This window comes from Ursus maritimus, unplaced genomic scaffold, assembly GCF_017311325.1.
Source record: "Ursus maritimus isolate PB19 unplaced genomic scaffold, ASM1731132v1 scaffold_13, whole genome shotgun sequence".
Lineage (NCBI taxonomy): Eukaryota > Metazoa > Chordata > Mammalia > Carnivora > Ursidae > Ursus > Ursus maritimus.
The window spans coordinates 61,614,361-61,630,777 of record NW_024423675.1 but is presented as its reverse complement, the minus strand read 5'-3'; the positions used below and the strand labels follow the sequence as shown (position 1 = coordinate 61,630,777).

At 46.1% G+C, this 16,417-nt stretch overlaps 1 protein-coding gene across 2 annotated transcripts in view; it reads right to left on the bottom strand.

Annotated features, from left to right (window-relative positions):
• Positions 1 to 13,823, bottom strand: part of SYTL3 (synaptotagmin like 3) — an 81,934-nt gene extending 68,111 nt beyond the window's left edge. Inside the window, exons 1-4 of one of the 2 annotated variants that reach the window (XM_008688514.2) lie at positions 13,495 to 13,823; positions 5,361 to 5,551; positions 3,347 to 3,974; positions 1,189 to 1,407 (exon numbers count right to left, since the gene is read on the bottom strand). In XM_008688514.2, the coding sequence (XP_008686736.2) occupies positions 1,189 to 1,407; positions 3,347 to 3,456 (329 nt within the window). In that variant the 5' untranslated portion in view covers positions 3,457 to 3,974; positions 5,361 to 5,551; positions 13,495 to 13,823. The remainder of the gene's footprint in view (positions 1 to 1,188; positions 1,408 to 3,346; positions 3,975 to 5,360; positions 5,552 to 13,494) is intronic. The other variant, XM_008688516.2, reaches the window with a different exon arrangement.
• Positions 13,824 to 16,417: the final 2,594 nt, after the last annotated feature.

The following is a 16,417-nucleotide window of genomic DNA, read 5'->3' as shown; positions in this document are numbered from 1 at the left end:
GAATCCCCAATAAGATGAACTCAAAGAGATCACATCAAGCACACCCTAATTAAATGTCAAAAGTGAAAGATAAAAAGAGACTCGTAAAAGCAACAAGAGAAAAACAACTCGCAACATACAAGGAACCCCCATAAAACTACAGGCAGATTTTTCATCAGAAACTGGCAGCCACGGGGCACCTGGGTGGCTCAGTCGTTAAGCGTCTGCCTTTGGCTCAGAGCGTGATCCCGGCGTTATGGGATCGAGCCCCACATCAGGCTCCTCTGCTGGGAGCCTGCTTCTTCCTCTCCCACTCCCCCTCCTTATGTTCCCTCTCTCACTGCCTGTCTCTCTGTCAAATAAATAAAATCTTTAAAATAAAAAAAAAAAAGAAAAGAAAAAAAAGAAATTGGCAGCCAGAAGGGGGTGGGAAATCCAATCCAAAGTACTGAAAGGAAGAAAGCATCCAAAGAAGAATACTCCACCCGGCAAGGTTATCGTTCAGAATTGAAGTACAGATAAAGATCTATCGTGGTGATCACTTTGCAGTGTATACAAACATCAGCTCATTATGCCGTGTATCTGAAATCAATATAATGTCATATGGCAATTACACCTCAATAAAATATTTTTTAGAAAATAATGCAGCGTGCCTGAGTGGCTCAGTCAGTTAAGCACCTGACTCCTGATTTCCGCTCAGGTCATGATCTCAGGGTCCTGGGATCGAGCCCCACGTGGGGCTTCATGCTCAGTGGGGAGTGTGCTTCAGATTCTCTCTCTCCCTCCGCCCTTCCCCCTGCTCATGCTCTCTAAACAAACAAACAAACAAATAAAATCTTTAAAAATAAATGACGCTACACAGGATCAGTCTAACATTCCCCATGTTAAGATTCACTTGACTTTCTCTAGAAAAGAAATTAAGCTCTTGAAAAACTTAGGCACCTAGTTACGAATTCCAAATGAATCTTAACTCCTTAGCCATTAAAAACAAATATTTGTAAATTAAAAGAAAAAAAACCTTTTTATATAATAAAATTTGTTTTTAAATTACTGTAACTTCCGAGTCTAGAAACATAGCTTCATATGAAGCCCTCTGTGAACATTAACCAATCGAACTGGAGGAGCGACAACGCTTTGTCAGCCTTTGGTCTGGGACCGTCCCCATGGCCCGAGTCCGCAGGGGGGACGTGAACGCCCTGGCCATCTCACCTGTCCTCGAAGCACACGGTGCACTTCCAGGCACTGGTATTCCTCAGGAACACTCGGCACTCAGAGCACACGCGGTGGCTGCAGCCCTTGCACACGGCCCCCCGGTTCAGCAGAAGCCCCAGCTCGCGCTGGCAGCGTGCACACGACTTCTCTTTGTACTCCTGGCTCGCGCTCTTTGCTCCTCTCCACCGGAGATGCTGCAAGTGCGTCCTCAGTTTCCTGCGGCCCAGAGAGTCAAATGATAAGATATGGCTGAATGAGAGGACAGATGCCAGACACACTCCTCCATGGCGAGGGCGCCAACAGTACCACCCCTGGCAAGAGAAGAAAGAAGGGGTTTTGGCCTCCACACAACACGGCTGTGTGACCTAGGGATCTCACTCAATCGCTCAGGAAAGAGGCTCAGAGATTTTCTCCACGGTGAAACAGAGATGAGAAAAGGCTCACCTCCCACGGATGCTGGGAGGATTCAATGGCAAAGCCTAAAAAGTGCCTGGCACAGAGGGTTCAGCCTCTAGTTTTGTTCTAGGCTATTCCCTCCATGTCCAAAGGACATCATCACAGTTAGCAAAGACAGAGAGAGAACAAAACAAAACAAAACAAAACACACACACAGAGAAAATGGCATCAATTTTAATACAGAAGGCATAGAAAGATCTATAAAGATATCCACACCTGCTATTGTCATTAAGTTATCCAATAAAATTATTTAACCGATGCTATGCTTTGGTACTGTTTTTTTTTTTTTTTTAAGATTTTATTTATTTATTTGCAGGCAAAGGGAGAAACAGATGCCCCGCTGAGCGAGGAGCCCAATGCAGGACTCCATCCCAGGACCCTGGGATCATGAGCTGAGCCGAAGGCAGCCGCTTAACCGACTGAGCCACCCAGGCATCCCAAATACTGTTTTGTTTTGGTTTTGGTTTTGTTTTTTAATGGGTGGTCAGTTCACTTCCAGTCCCTATTTCCCCGAGACAATAGTCTAAGTGCCAAAGGACCCCAAAGACGTGTTATTAACCAGAACACTCTTTTATAAAATGTCTCTGCTAGCTACCTTTAGAAGAGAGAAGCCAGTTCCGAGAAGCAAGCGTGTATTCATTCAACTTGCAGGATTTGCTCTAGTCTATACCCTCTGGAACAAAGCTTCCTGACCACAGTGTGCATATTACTTTGTTGATATTCAAAATGTTTCTAAATCACTGAAAGCCCTCTCATCATCAGAGACAATTCCATTTTGTCCAGTGTATGATATTTTTTAGTGGAAGGAAGTACAAGTACACTTAGAGAGCTTGGCGATAACAGGGGAGGATAGAAAAAGAACATCTATCTTCCAGTTAACCCGCAAACTTCTCTCACTCCTCAAGCATTGGGTGGCCCTGAATTTTATTTTATATGTGTATTTTTCTTGGCAGACTCTGAAAGAGTTCTGCCGTTAAAAACAAAACAAAATGAAAAAGCCGATTTCACGTACTTATTTTCCAGTCTTCGCGTCCTTTACAGACATTGACAAACAAGGCATCGCTGTTTGCAAGGGTGGATCTCGACCAGTAACAATCGGCAGTTTGATACAGTCTAGCCCTGCCTTATTAAGTGTTACACCAAACAGCGCGTGCAGCTTCCAGGCAGACAAGGAAAGAAACTTCTATTGACAGATCCGTCAGGGAACAGGCTGAACAGGTTCACATTCTATGCTCCCCGTCCCCTCCAAGCCAACTGGGAAGCAAAAGCACACAAAGAAAAAGACAGGAACGGATTGCAGCCGACCTGCTGTTTCTACGCTGCTTTCTCGGCTTTTCTGTGTGCCTTTGGTGACCCCCACCAACAATTTAGGCAACCCTGTGCTGGAGGTCTTGCGCTTGAGGGGTATAGTAGAAGCCTGCAAACCTTCCTTTGAAGTAGCAAAGAGATAAGCAGCAGACAACAAACTTAGCACAAAAAGGCATTGTTTTAAGTGAATGACAGAAGCAGCCTCCCTTTGCCCTTACTGTGGGGAGCTCAGTTAGAGGGCAGGGCTCCCTGGCCGCCACCCCTCACCAGGCCACTTGCAGAGGGGACGCCCGGATGCCCCGTGGCCAGCAAGCAGCAGCGAGCAAGCAGGTGGCAGCAGGCTGCCAGCAGGAACACCCAGACACTTGCACGCATGTGGGGAACAGCATACCGGATCCTTTCCTCCTCGATGTTTTGAACCGCCTGGTCTCGGTACAGGACCTGGAGGATGACCTCGCGTTCCAAGTCCTGGAGGGAATTCAGGCTGACTTCCCGGGCCATTCCTTCTGTCGTGCGTAGCCCCACGTCGAGTGTCACTCCATGACCGAGCACCCCTGTGCTGTGCGTGAGCTCAGAGCGCCCAGGAGAGCCCCACGTGCTTGAAAGTGCTCCTTCTCCTATTTCATTGGCGACTGTTTCGCTCGTGGCTCTTTTTTTCCCCCTTTTTAACTGCGTCACACTCCTCGGAAGAAGAAAGCCCCAAGAGTCTGCCCCTCAGCTGGACTCGTGGCTCCCAGAGCCTCATGCCACCCCAGGGAGCTTTTCCACGGGGCCCTACCGCTGCCTCTGATGTCCGTCTAACCCAAAAGCATATCTCTTTTCTGAGGTTTTGCCAGAGATTGTTATAAATCAGGCACGGCTCCAAGCAGATAATTTCTGCAAAGCAGAAGTGAGCCCCAATCCGAGGGAACTTAGAAATGGCAGTTAGAAGAGTTTCGAGGACATTCAGAAGCTAACCTTCCCCTCCAGTGCCTTCGGGTCAGCAGTAATGGTCATTAAAAGCCCAGCCAGTTCAATGCCTGCAGAAAAGACAACAACAAAATGGCCTCATTTTCCTGGCTTGTGTGTGTCTGCGGCATTAACTTCTGGACACACAAAATGTTCCACGCAGACCTTTGTACCTTCTGCCATCGTGATAATGTAAGATTTTAAATTTTATTAAATTGGCCTTCTCATGTTTCTAAAAGCCACAAACTTCTAAACTTTAATTATTCGAAGATGAATCTGGTATCTCCAGTGATCAGAGACGCATAAAGGCCCATGTTTAATGTACACCATCCTAACTGAAAATAGATTAGAAGAACTCAGCGTGCTCAACACTTAGCTATTAGTTTTACAATTACCTTCCAAACTCAAAAAAAAAAAAAAATTAATCAGTTGGGGGTGTTTGAAGGAACATCCCACAACCTCTATCAATTATTTATGGTTTTTAATGGTTTTCAAGGATGTCTTACGCATGGGGTCTTGTTTCTGTTTAATGCTGGTTGAAAGGTTCTGCTTACGTTCCCCCTGCTTTTTTTTTCTGCACTGGAGACACTGGGCTCACATGACCTTCAGTTTGTTCCTTCCCTCAACCAGGAAGACGGTGTTGAATTGATAAAACACTGGCTAGATGTGTATCAATGAAATGCAGAAAGTGTAGACCAAAGCAACATACTTTCTGTAACGCCATTTTGCTATCAAATCGACATGAATTCCTTAGTAATGAGACGTCCTTTCAATGCTTTAGAAGCTAAACTTTTGTTGGGCTTCAACAGAAATTCACATTATATTAATTTATGATCCATAACAAATTATTGAATAAGAGGTTAATAGAGCCCTAAGGGATCATTTTCTTTAAGAAAAAAAAAAAGGTTAAGAATCTCTGCTTAATCTTTGGTAGTCTGGTGAAACGTGTGTATTTAAATGCATAAAATAAAATACATTGAATTACAAAGGAAATCGTTTATACTGAAATGTTTTAATATAGTAAAATATATGTGCATTGATGTATGAAATGAGATCTAGCAGTGATCTAACAACTACTGTAATTTCAAAATAGTGATGACTATAAGTAATATTTTGAGATATCTACAACCTACATCGTGGCATGAAAATATGTGTGATTTCAATTAATGACAGTTACCAGTCCTTCTAGTTCTACTGTGGTTTGATGCCTGTATTCATAATGGAAAGAAATGCTAAATTTTAGTTAGAGGTAGATAAATAAAGACGTAATCTTTTTCCTGTCCAAGTTCATGGCCCTATAGGCTAAGGAGTCATGGCTTAAGGGAGTCTACATTACTCTATTGTGGGACAAGTTAAAATGCACAGCTCACCCAAAAGCACAGGTTGCGTGAAGAGTAGGAAGACGCAGAGCTCTGAAAGGGGCACTCTTGGCCTCTAGTCTTCAGGGAACTACTCACCAGTGCCTGCCCTCACAAGGCTTCCAATCCAGAAGGCGGGAAAAGGACAAAGCAACAAGGACTCTGGGCTCTAGTCCAGGCTGGCTGGTGATCACCGTATGACTGGTGCAAAGCCTCAATCCTCGTTGGTCCCCAGTTTCTGGATGAACAGATGGAACTCGCAGATCTTAGTTCCCCAAGGCTTGGAGTCTCTGGAAAAGAGGAAAGCAATACGGAATAATCAAGTAACAAATGATAAGGTGCAAATTGGCCAATATTTGGCAATTTTATGAGCCAATTTCTTTAAACTTGCCCCTAGGTTCTTCTTCCTTCTTATTTACCACTGGACCAAGAACTATACAGTTGACCTGACTCTCAAGTATTTTAAATGAACATTTTTGCACTTGGCTCAAAACACATGATTTGCGGGCACCGAGTGTGGTTTTTATGCTCCACTCTCTGGCTCTGGTCATGCGGTACGAGGGTGGAAATGACATTGACGAGTGGACTCACTGGGGGGAGTCCTGGCACACACAAATGTTCACTCATTCAGGTGGCTGGGTTTTATAGAAATACAGATTCAGTTATCACATAAAAACATTCCTCATACTTTCAAATCTTTGGCTGTGGCCTTCAGTGGGAAGGGCCCTCTTCATGGGTGAGAGGAGCTCACCCTCCCCCCAGCAGCCACTCACTCCTACGTATGGAAAAGTAAAATTTGGTTTGTTTCTCAGATCCATCCATCCATCCACCCACCCGTCCAGTAAATATTTATTGAGGGCCTTCCAAGTGCCAGACACGGTTCAAGTGCTTAAAGCACATGACTTGACTGCTGATTTACACTCTATTCCATGTGAAACAAGACTATGATGTTGCTTACGCTGAAAGCACATAGACGATAATGAAAATAAAGTCAGAGAGACATCAGCAGGTGGAAAGAGGAGCTCATTCTACCAGGAACCTGCAGTGACAGTCACCGTGTTTGAGCATTAGATGCATTTCTGACCTTCCTAGTTGCCTAGGCAAAACCAAACAAAATGAAACCAAAGAAAAAAATCAAGGTGACGTATGTCATTCTGATAAACCAAAGGAAGATGAGAAGGGCTTCCTCGAGCTACAAAGTGCGTAGACTGCGGACACAATCAATGATTCGAGCCGTGGTTCGGCAGAAGCAGCAAAACTGTACTCGAGGGATCATTATTATGCTGATCGTACAGCTAAGAGGTTAGCGCCAAATCATAATTCACTGAAAGCATTTCAAATAGAGATCGAAACACGGTGTTTTCTGGTATTCCAAGGTGATGCTGGCATAAAGCTTAGAAAACCAGAGGGTGGGTGTTTGGTACCCATCCCCATATTTTTGATTCTTGAGTTTCAGATATTTGATTCTAGCTTCTGTAAACCTTCAGTCATTCAAGCCCTTGGTCAATATTTACTACAAGTAAAGCCTTCTATCCTTAGATGGAAATTACTTTTTCCTTTAACCTGAAGGATCTGTCTCCAGATCCTCTCTAAACAAGGGGTGACTTTTTGAAATGATGCTGTTGGTACTGTAGGGAGCATCACGCCAGGGTCATCGATCAGTAAGATTCACAGAAACCAAGTAAGATGTTTTCTCTTTGGTGTCCAGGGTCCTCCTAGCATCCCACTGGCTTGGTGGCTTGGATACTGCATTTACCACATTTGAGCCACGATTGTTTCACCTCACTGGGACTCGCCCAGGATGTTCATGGAGCAGTACCACACTTTCCTCTTTAGAAATTTCTGGGGCGCTTTTGGTTGTGACAGTGACAAAAAACCATCTTGCATCCCCATGCAACTGTTGACTACCTTACCAGATAATTCAATTAGAAAAAAAATTATAATTATCCGATCAAATGTAACTCATATAAACACAAAGTATATTTTGCAGGATTTTAATATATTCAGAGTTTTCCAGAATGCAGCTATTGTGTGGGGCGCCTGGGTGGCTCAGTTGTTAAACGTCTGCCTTTGGCTCAGGGCGTGATCCCGGCATTCTGGGATCCAGCCCCACATCAGGCTCCTCTGCTGGGAGCCTGCTTCTTCCTCTCCCACTCCCCCTGCTTGTGTTCCCTCTCTCGCTGGCTGTCTCTCTCTCTGTCAAATAAATAAATAAAATCTTAAAAAAAAAAAAAAGAATGCAGCTATTGTGTAGATTGAAGGAAAACTATATTTGTTTCACTTAGAACCTTAACAAGAATTGTTTATCATTTCAGAAAGTTGCATCACCAAAGGCAACATTGCTCATAGTATCCAAATGACTCCTGCCATAGGCTGGTAACAATCTGCGTTTGTAGATGTCATATTCAATGTGATTCTATTTACACAAACATCGGACAACTTCACTGGATCTTCTAACATAGGTTACATGTCCAAGTTCACATTATATGGTAAAAATATATAGTTTATAAAGTCCTCTTATTTCTCTTTTTATCACGATAATTGTGTTGTAGTCCTAGTAGCGTGTAAGTAGTTTTTAGTATACATGAATTCCGTTCTGGATAGTAAAAGGTGAACTACAATATATTTCCTATAACGAGTGAGCACGGAGTTTCATAGTTTTAAGGGGCACCTAAGTGGCTTGGTCAGTTAAGCGTCCAGCGCTTAATCACAGGGTTGTGAGTTCAAGCCCCGCACTGGGCTCCATGCTGGGCATGGAGCCTACTTAAAAAAAAAAAAAAAGTTTCATAGTTTTAAGAACCACTGAATTAGAAGATCCAATCATTTCATTTAATTATATAAATTAAGTTATATAATTCTCTTGTTCATGGTTCAACACATTACGGGGCTTATAGGAGAATGGGGTTTGGGAAAGACAGAACGCTTGGTTCTCATTGGTTGTTGGGTGTTTGGGGGGCTTCAGTTTATGAATTTGCATATGCAATTTCAGGTCTGATCTCCAGGTTGTAGTTGAGAGCTCAGAGTTCTTTCAATGCAAAATATTTGAATTATTTCAGCTGCGTTTTTTCAGTCCACTTGAACGGAAGTTCTGGGGCTCTTTCTGAGCTTTAATCCAGTTAGGATTTGAATTCTTAGAAGTTTTGTGTCAACTGCCAACCTGCACAGTCTGCTCCGTGATCCATCTTGCAAATACTCAAAAATGCTTCACTGAAACTTCTTAGCTCATCATCTACTTATCCGAGACAAAGTGCCCCCGGACTCCTGGCAACGATTTACTTGTTTTTAATTTTTTAAAGTTTTGTTGTTGTTGTTGTTCAGTGAACTTCCTAGTCCATAGAGGTTTCTAGGGTGGCGGATGGAGTCAGTGGGCAGCATAAGCCCATGGTAAACAGCAAGAAAAATCAGAATTTCAACCACCTCCTGGCATTCGCCGGGTGACGTGTACCTTTCCGTTAGGATTCCACTCCTAGTCACCTGTAGTAGAAACCATGTTGGAATATTCTTCATATTCTTCGAAACATGGATAAAATAGACACACTTCTCTCACGGATGTTTTGATTGTTGTGATGTTTCGAAGCAGCACATAGAAGTAGGAAAAGAATGAGGTGGGATCTGTGAAAATCGGCTGCGTGTTGCTAGCTCTGTGTTACGGACCACCGTCTGGGATGACAGAGTCAGGCGGGAGGTTAACATCTGTAACCCTCATGAGCGGGTCACAGGGAGAGCTGCTGGGGGCAGAGCGGACTGAGCCCCCTGGCTTGCACGCGGATGGCTATCACCCACGGGAGCAGCAGTCACAGGACTGAGTGGATGGCAAGGCAGAGGGAGAAGGCGACAGGAGGGGACAGAGGTGAGGCCTCGGTGAGGCCCACCGAGCCTGGAAGAGGAGGAGGAGCTGGTCTGAGGAATGGAGAGGGCGTCTCTCTAGGTGGGGACAGTGTATTTACCAACACTGGGGTGGGAATGTTGCATTCTTCCTCCAGCACGGGAGCCCAGCTTCTCCATTGCCCATAAACCAGCTCCGAGGCACAAACATGGCCTTCCTGACCCCCCCTCCCCCCGATCTGGTGTCGTCCTACTTCTGCATCCCCACTGCCCAGTGAGCGCTCCGACGCTCCTGTGGTGAGCTCATTCGAGACTATTCCCCAAGCACATTGTACATTTGCTCCCACGCTTCCCTCTGTCCACCAAAATCAAATCCACTCATAGGCAATAAGGGAACACTCGGGAAAGCAGGTTTGGAGCCTGACTGTGTGGGTGAGTAGCTCGGCTCTGTCCCTTACTAACTGCTGGGTGAGTTACATAAACCTGCTAGGACTGAATTTCCTTATCTACCCAGAGAACTACCGCTCCTGCTTCACGGAGCGGTTGTGAGGATGAACTATGTGGATACATATGCAGTACTCAGATCACCGCGGCAAGCATATAATAAGCAGTTAATAAACAGTAGCTGTAATTATTAGTAGTAATAGTATCATTATCATCAATATTAATCTTTCAAGGTCCAGATTAATTGCTACCTAATTCAGGAACTTTCTCCTTATTTACAATCAAAATTAGTCACTCCTTCATTATAACACCCTTTTCCTTCGTATATTTCTCTATCAGGACCTTGACTTCATTCTGGCTTGTATTCAAGAGTGCTTTCCAGTGGTGACATTGGGATTTAGTGATCCCTCACCAGCCAGCAAGTATGTCCTTAATGTGTTGAGAAATGCAGCGAATGTTGTGACATGCCGGCTAGCTTGCAAACCAGGAAGCATGAATTCAAGCAGAGTAGGAAGTCAGGACAGTCAGGTGAGCAAGCAAGCACCCAGCTCTGAAAGCTTCAGCCTTCAGGAAACTGAAAAGCACAGGAAAATCTGAGTTATTTTGGAATCTGAGAAGCATGCTACAAATTGTTTTGTTTTAATGATCTCATGCAGAAAGTCATAGCCTCCTGGCAGGAGGGATGAAGTCTCCCAGATCCATTTTTCTGAGGTGCTCCTTACGCAGTCATTGTCCCGTTCACCTGGCAGGTTCTTAAATTGCATTGATTTTGTCCCAAGGAAAGAAGTCGGGCTCTGTTCTTACCTACAGGGAGCCCCGACCTTCTTCCCATTGCACATTCGTCACCTTGCAACGGTGTCTGCCTCTGCTTACAGCACTCCACGACCAGTCTAATTCTATGTAACAATTAAAAACAGAAAACCAATACCACAGCACCATTTTGAAGGAAAAATCTCTCACAGCTTCTTAGAGAAGCCTTCTACACCAAACTGTCCCATCTCCGCATCGGTTGGGGTACCGGACAACCTGGGATCGAACCCAATTCCCCGGCATAGACACGTGCTCTTGGGCCAGGTGCTGAATCTCTGTGAGACTCACTTTCCTGCTCTGCTCCTCCGCGCTCTAGAGAAAGCTGTCCCTGCTTCACAGGGCGGATTCAATACATCATCCAGGTAGAGACCTAGCGCAACGGCTGGAATGAAGCAGCGAGACTCAGGAACACTCCTCCCTGCACTTTGCACCTCCTGCGGGAAGCCCCCAAGCAGAAGCAGCCACCAGACATTTCTCGGGGATTGACAGGGACAAAGGCAGCTGGGGGGCGGTGCTGGGGTCCCCCCCTAAATGCAGCACGGTACTTCAATCCATTCTGGCTGCATCCGGTCACGCTGCATCCCGGTGCAACTCCGGCATCCAGACACAGTGGGGCTGTGGTGTTCAGGGCGTGGGTTCAACAACGTGGGTTTATAGGCCTTCCGTGTGCCGAGCCATGTGCCAGGCATGGAGGACGTACAATCAGTAAGAGCCAATCCCTGCATCCCAGAAGTTCACATTCCAGCCAGACAACGGACGCGTGAGCACATAAACTATAACACAGTGATGGGTATAAAAACACAAGAATCTGGGCCGCCTGGGTAGCACAGTGGTTAAGTGTCTGCCTTTGGCTCAGGGCATGATCCCGGCGTTATGGGATCGAGCCCCACATCAGGCTTCTCTGCTATGAGCCTGCTTCTTCCTCTCCCACTCCCCCTGCTTGTGTTCCCTCTCTCTCTGGCTGTCTCTATCTCTGTCAAATAAATAAATAAAATCTTAAAAAAAAAAAAAAGAATTACTTGAAGGAGCCTTTAAAAAAAAATAAATAAAAAATAAATAAAAACACAAGAATCTGCAGAGAAGGAAGATGCTTGGAGGGAGGCAAGAGTCTCCATGCAGAGCATGCCGAAACGGCGAGGAGCAGGGGCCCATCGTGTGGGACAACTTTGCCAAGGGGACAAAATAGTCAGGTTTTGAAATGACGCCGGCTTTCCTTCCTCGGCCTCACAGCAAAGCCTCACTGGCTCTCAGACCTGCCAACAGGGCAGCACGAGGACCGTGGGCCTGAAGGAGAAAAGCAAGGAGGCCAGGAAAGGAGTCGTTCTCTGCCTGCAGGCAGGGGCCCCTGTCCTTCCACCCTGTCACCTGTCATCGCTGAGCGGCTGGTCATCAGCTCGCAGGTGAGAAAGCTTCCACACCTGCCCGTGACGTGGGGGACCGGGACGGTGGCAAGGTGGCAAATTGCGGGGGCGTGTGTGCACGTGACCAGGACTCTCCACGCTGCCAGGACATTCAAGGGAAACTGCAGAATGTTCTCAAAGCCTGAAACCCACAGCCCTGCAACGGCGCGGGTCACCTCGGGGGCCACAAGCCCCGCTGCTCTGCTCTGACCACAGCGGTTTCCTGGAGAGGCTGCAGCTCGAGAACACAGCCCCGCTACCCTGCCCGGGATGTAGGCAGGGGACCCGGGTGTCACGACCCCGCCCCTGACGCCACACACAAGTTCGTCCCTTTTTGCTCGAGTGTGTTCTTTGTGGAAGCCTGTCGCAGCCACGAAGGACACCGGGGTACGTGGCTGAGGCAGGAGACGAACACAAAAGCTTTGGTCTCTGTGGTTCCAACAGGGCTGGGTTCGTTTCTGCCGAGGTGAGGCCAGATGGGTGTCTATCAGTTCTTGTCTCTCCTGTCACTTCATCAGAAGTGGGTTTTCCGGGAAGCTGGGGAGGCTCAAGCTTCAGCCTCCCCTGCTTGCACGGCACGTCCAAGGCCCCATCCCTGGCGTTGTATTCGTTTTCTTAAGAAAGTCTCCACGACTTATATAAATGTCAAGTCCTTAATATATGAAGTTGCCTGTATGTGCAAATCTAGAAATCTAGAAGACCCGAAGCCTACCCGACATAGGAGAAAGGGGGACGAGCTTCATCTTGCCACCAACACCCCCCCAAAAGTGCAGTTTTAGAATCAAAGTTAAATACTGACATAGAAAGCCATGATTTCTATGGCTTAAACTTGACCTCTTCTTAGGGAAGCATGAAGAAATGAGAATTAAGATTATTACACTATTAGAGATCCCACTATAATAATTGTCATCCTTTTTGTTGGACCAAAAGCAACGATTTATTTAGCACTTACTCTGGGCCAGTCTGACAAGGACTCTGCATACATTACCTCAGTCTTCACTACAGCATTGTGAAGTAAGTACGCCCATTTTACAGATGAGGAGGGCGAGGCTTGGAGCGATTAAGTCATTTACCTAAAATCACACTCGGATTCAAAGTCTGATGTTTTATTCAAGCAGAAAAGCTAAGATTCGAATCTCCCACTATCTTGGCCGAGTAATCTTCTTACACGGATTCTAACTTTGTAGTAAATCCTTAATATCCAGTGAGCATTTTCCTCTCATAATCTCTTCTCTTGCTGAGAAATGTGTTTGCAGGTTAAGGAAGCTTAACCAAAAGAAATTTAAATGAGACCCTAACTAACTTACTTTTTTTTAATTTTTAAAGTACATTTAGGTTCCTTGTCCAAACCAGAAATATAGGGGATCGAAACAATCAATCTAGGAAGTAGATTCAGAGCAAAATGGTAACAAACCATCACGAAGTTACGAGCCACAGAAGAAATCGAACTGCAATAAAGCCAACATAGATACAGTCAAGACAAACACCACCTCAAAAACGGTTCACACCATGTAGCTTTTAGATGGTGGGCTTTTTTGGTTGGTTTGATTTTTAACGAAGTCTCAAGGATGTCCCTGAGTAGCACAAATGCACGCTACTCCATAAATTACAAGTCATCCTCTGTCCAATGTATCAGGTTTTGTCTCCCACCTTCTCGGGGTCATTGATTTAGGCAAAGTTACAAGCGCTGTAATCTCTACCCGCCCGGCCCTCGAGCAGCCTCCCCGAATGGCCGGGCTCCCGTACCCTCCTACCTCTGCATCGGCTTCACAGGAGACAGGGCCGCCTGTCCTGGAGAGAAGGAAGTCAAGTTTTCTTCACGTTGGAACAACTGACGCATTTCTCTTTCCTTCCTGTCGGGCCAGAGCCGAAGCAGCGAACCCTCGGCCCGCCCCGCGGCGTCTGCGGCTCCCCCACATCACCAAGGACCCCGGAGCGCGCGGCCCCGAGCCACACCCAGGGGCTCCCGCGGGCCAGCAGCTGACGTCGCCAGCCGGAGGGCAGACCAAGCTGACGCCCCTGAAATGCTTCACTCCTACCCAGGAAACCTCAAAAGAGACTAGAGGCTTCAAATACTCACATGTGTTCCCCTTTACAAAGGGTTTCACATTGACCTCAAGTGTGAAAGACGAGCGACACTTTGAAGAACAGCTATGAACTGGAGACAACAACTGGCAGCCACTTTGGGGGGAGGGGGTACACTGTGCGGAAGCATGGCGTACGTGTGAACAGGACACAGATTGTAAGCACGCGCTTGACAGGTTTGCCCAAAGTGAACACACCCCTGGCGAGAACGAGAACGATAACAGCACCCCGGAAACCCCTTCGTCCGCCCTTCCCAGTTACTACCTCCCCCCCACCCCCAGGATAACTGGTATCCGGACCTCTGACACCATTGATTCGTTGTCCCGTTTCGTGTACGTAACGTATAGAATATTAACTCCTCTGTGCCTGGTTTTCAGGGCAGCATCCCCACCCGAGTCAGCCACACTACCGCACGCGCGGTCAGAAGACCGGCCTCCGCGCCTCGCAGCCCAACGTAACGCCGAGGCAGAGCTGGGAATAAAGAGGAACAGGAGCCTTCCTGCTTTGCCGGGCAAAGGAGGCTGCAGTATCTCCTTCAAGAAACTGCCAGCCCGCCGGGAGGAGGGGGCTGGGGGGGGTGGTTCTAGGGCGGTACAGGAGCTAGCTGGTTTTGACAGGAATTGTGTACTCGCCCCCGGCCTCCTTGGTCCTGTCTTTAGGCTGGTACTGGGATCCTGAAATAAAAGGCTAAGAGGGGAGGAGGGCAGGTTTGCGGAAAGGAGGGAAAAGCTTCCTTTAAAATAGCGCTTTGCTGAAGCGTTAGCGCAGCCATTTTGATTTTTGTTCAACTTTAGGTTTTGAAGCGGTTTCACGTGTAGTTACAGTTTGTTCGTTCTTGTTGTGGCCTTATATCGTACGGATATATAAAAAGTTACTCTGCTGTGCTACTGACGGGTATTTGCACAGTTCCTCATTTGGGCTGGTCTGAATGGTGCTCTTATGAACATTCTCATGTGGTGTCTGGGTGACTACTCCACGTGTCTGTTGGCTCTGTGCCTAGAAATGGCATTGTTAGCATGTGCTCACCATGAGTAGATGCTGCCGAATCGTCCTCCAAAGTGGTTGCACTAACTTGTGCTGCCCCAGACAAGTTCCAGTTGCTCCACATCCCCCCGGTACTCGATGTTATTTGCCTTTCTTATTTTATCCATTCTGGTTGGTGTGTGCTGGTTTGATTTTCATTCCCCTGATACTGAGGGTAGCTGAGCACTTTGAGCATTATTTTATATGTTTATTGGTGATTTGGATAGGATATCTGCTTTGATGCAGGGCCTGTTGAAGTCTTTTGCCTATTTTACTATTGGCTTGTCTGTTATTGACTTATAGAAGTTCTTTATATATGTAGGATCAGAGTCCTCTGTCAGATATTTATATTACATAGACCTTTTCCCACTCCGTGGACTTGTTTTTCCATTTTCTTACTGGGCTCTTTTGAGGGTTTCAGACTCACTTTTGAGGGTGAGCTAGTGTGAACTCCAATGCAGAGAATGATTCAGGCAAGTCAGATGACGACCAAAGATGAGGTGCACTGTGCGGCCTTGGGAGTCACCAGATCTCTGAACACTCCTGGGCTTGGCTTTCCTCAACTATAAATGAGGTTCACTTTGCTCATTCCTCTGGCTCTTCAGTTCTAAAATCTCATTCTTCTGTGGCCTGGGAATGTTGACCTGACATGGTGCATTCCACCAGGTGAGGACCAGGGGTGGGCAGGAGGGGGGTACTGGGTCGTAACAAGAGGCAAGAGTGAATTGAGAGGGCAAGCTTTGGGGTGAGACAGAGCAGAGTGACCTTGAACAAACCGTGTGACCTTTCAGAGCCATTTCCCAGTGAGGGTCACAAGCTTCCCTTCTTATTTTCGAGTCATTCCATTCACTCACAGATATTGATAATGAGCATCAGGCACTGGCGGAGTGACCATGGTTGGGGACCCCTGGCCCAAGAAGATCTCTGATACATAAAAACTGTTTAGTAGTCATACTATTATTTGTAGGCTAAGATACTAAGTAAATCCATTTAGGAATATTTGGAAGAAAATGTTTCTGGAATAGGGTACCCTATAATAATTATTTCCAAAGTATGTGTATTACTTAGCTAGAGCTGCTGCAACGAATACCATACACTGTGTGGCTTAAACCACAGAAATTCATTTCTTCATAATTCTGGAGTCTAGAAGTTCAAGATCAAAGTGTTGGTAGGACTGTTTGTTTCTGGAAGCCTCTGTCCTTGGCCTATGGACAGCCATCTTGTCTCTTTGTCTTCACAAGATCTCTCTGTGCCTGTCTGGGTCCTAGTCTCTTCTTCTTATAAGGATGTAGTCATACTGGATTAGGGCCCACCCCTATGAACTCATTTTAACTTAACTGTCTATTTAAAGACCCCCATCTCCAAATACACCTTATTTCCAAATATAGAATGTCACATTCTGAGATACTGGGGGTTAGGACTTCAACCTATGAATCTGAGGGGGGACACACTTCAGACTGTAACAGCAGGATATAGTAAGAAAATATTAGAACTTCTATTTACATTAATTTTTTAAAAAAGCTAAAACTCAAACTTGATTCATGCTTAATAAATGCAGTCATAGTTTAA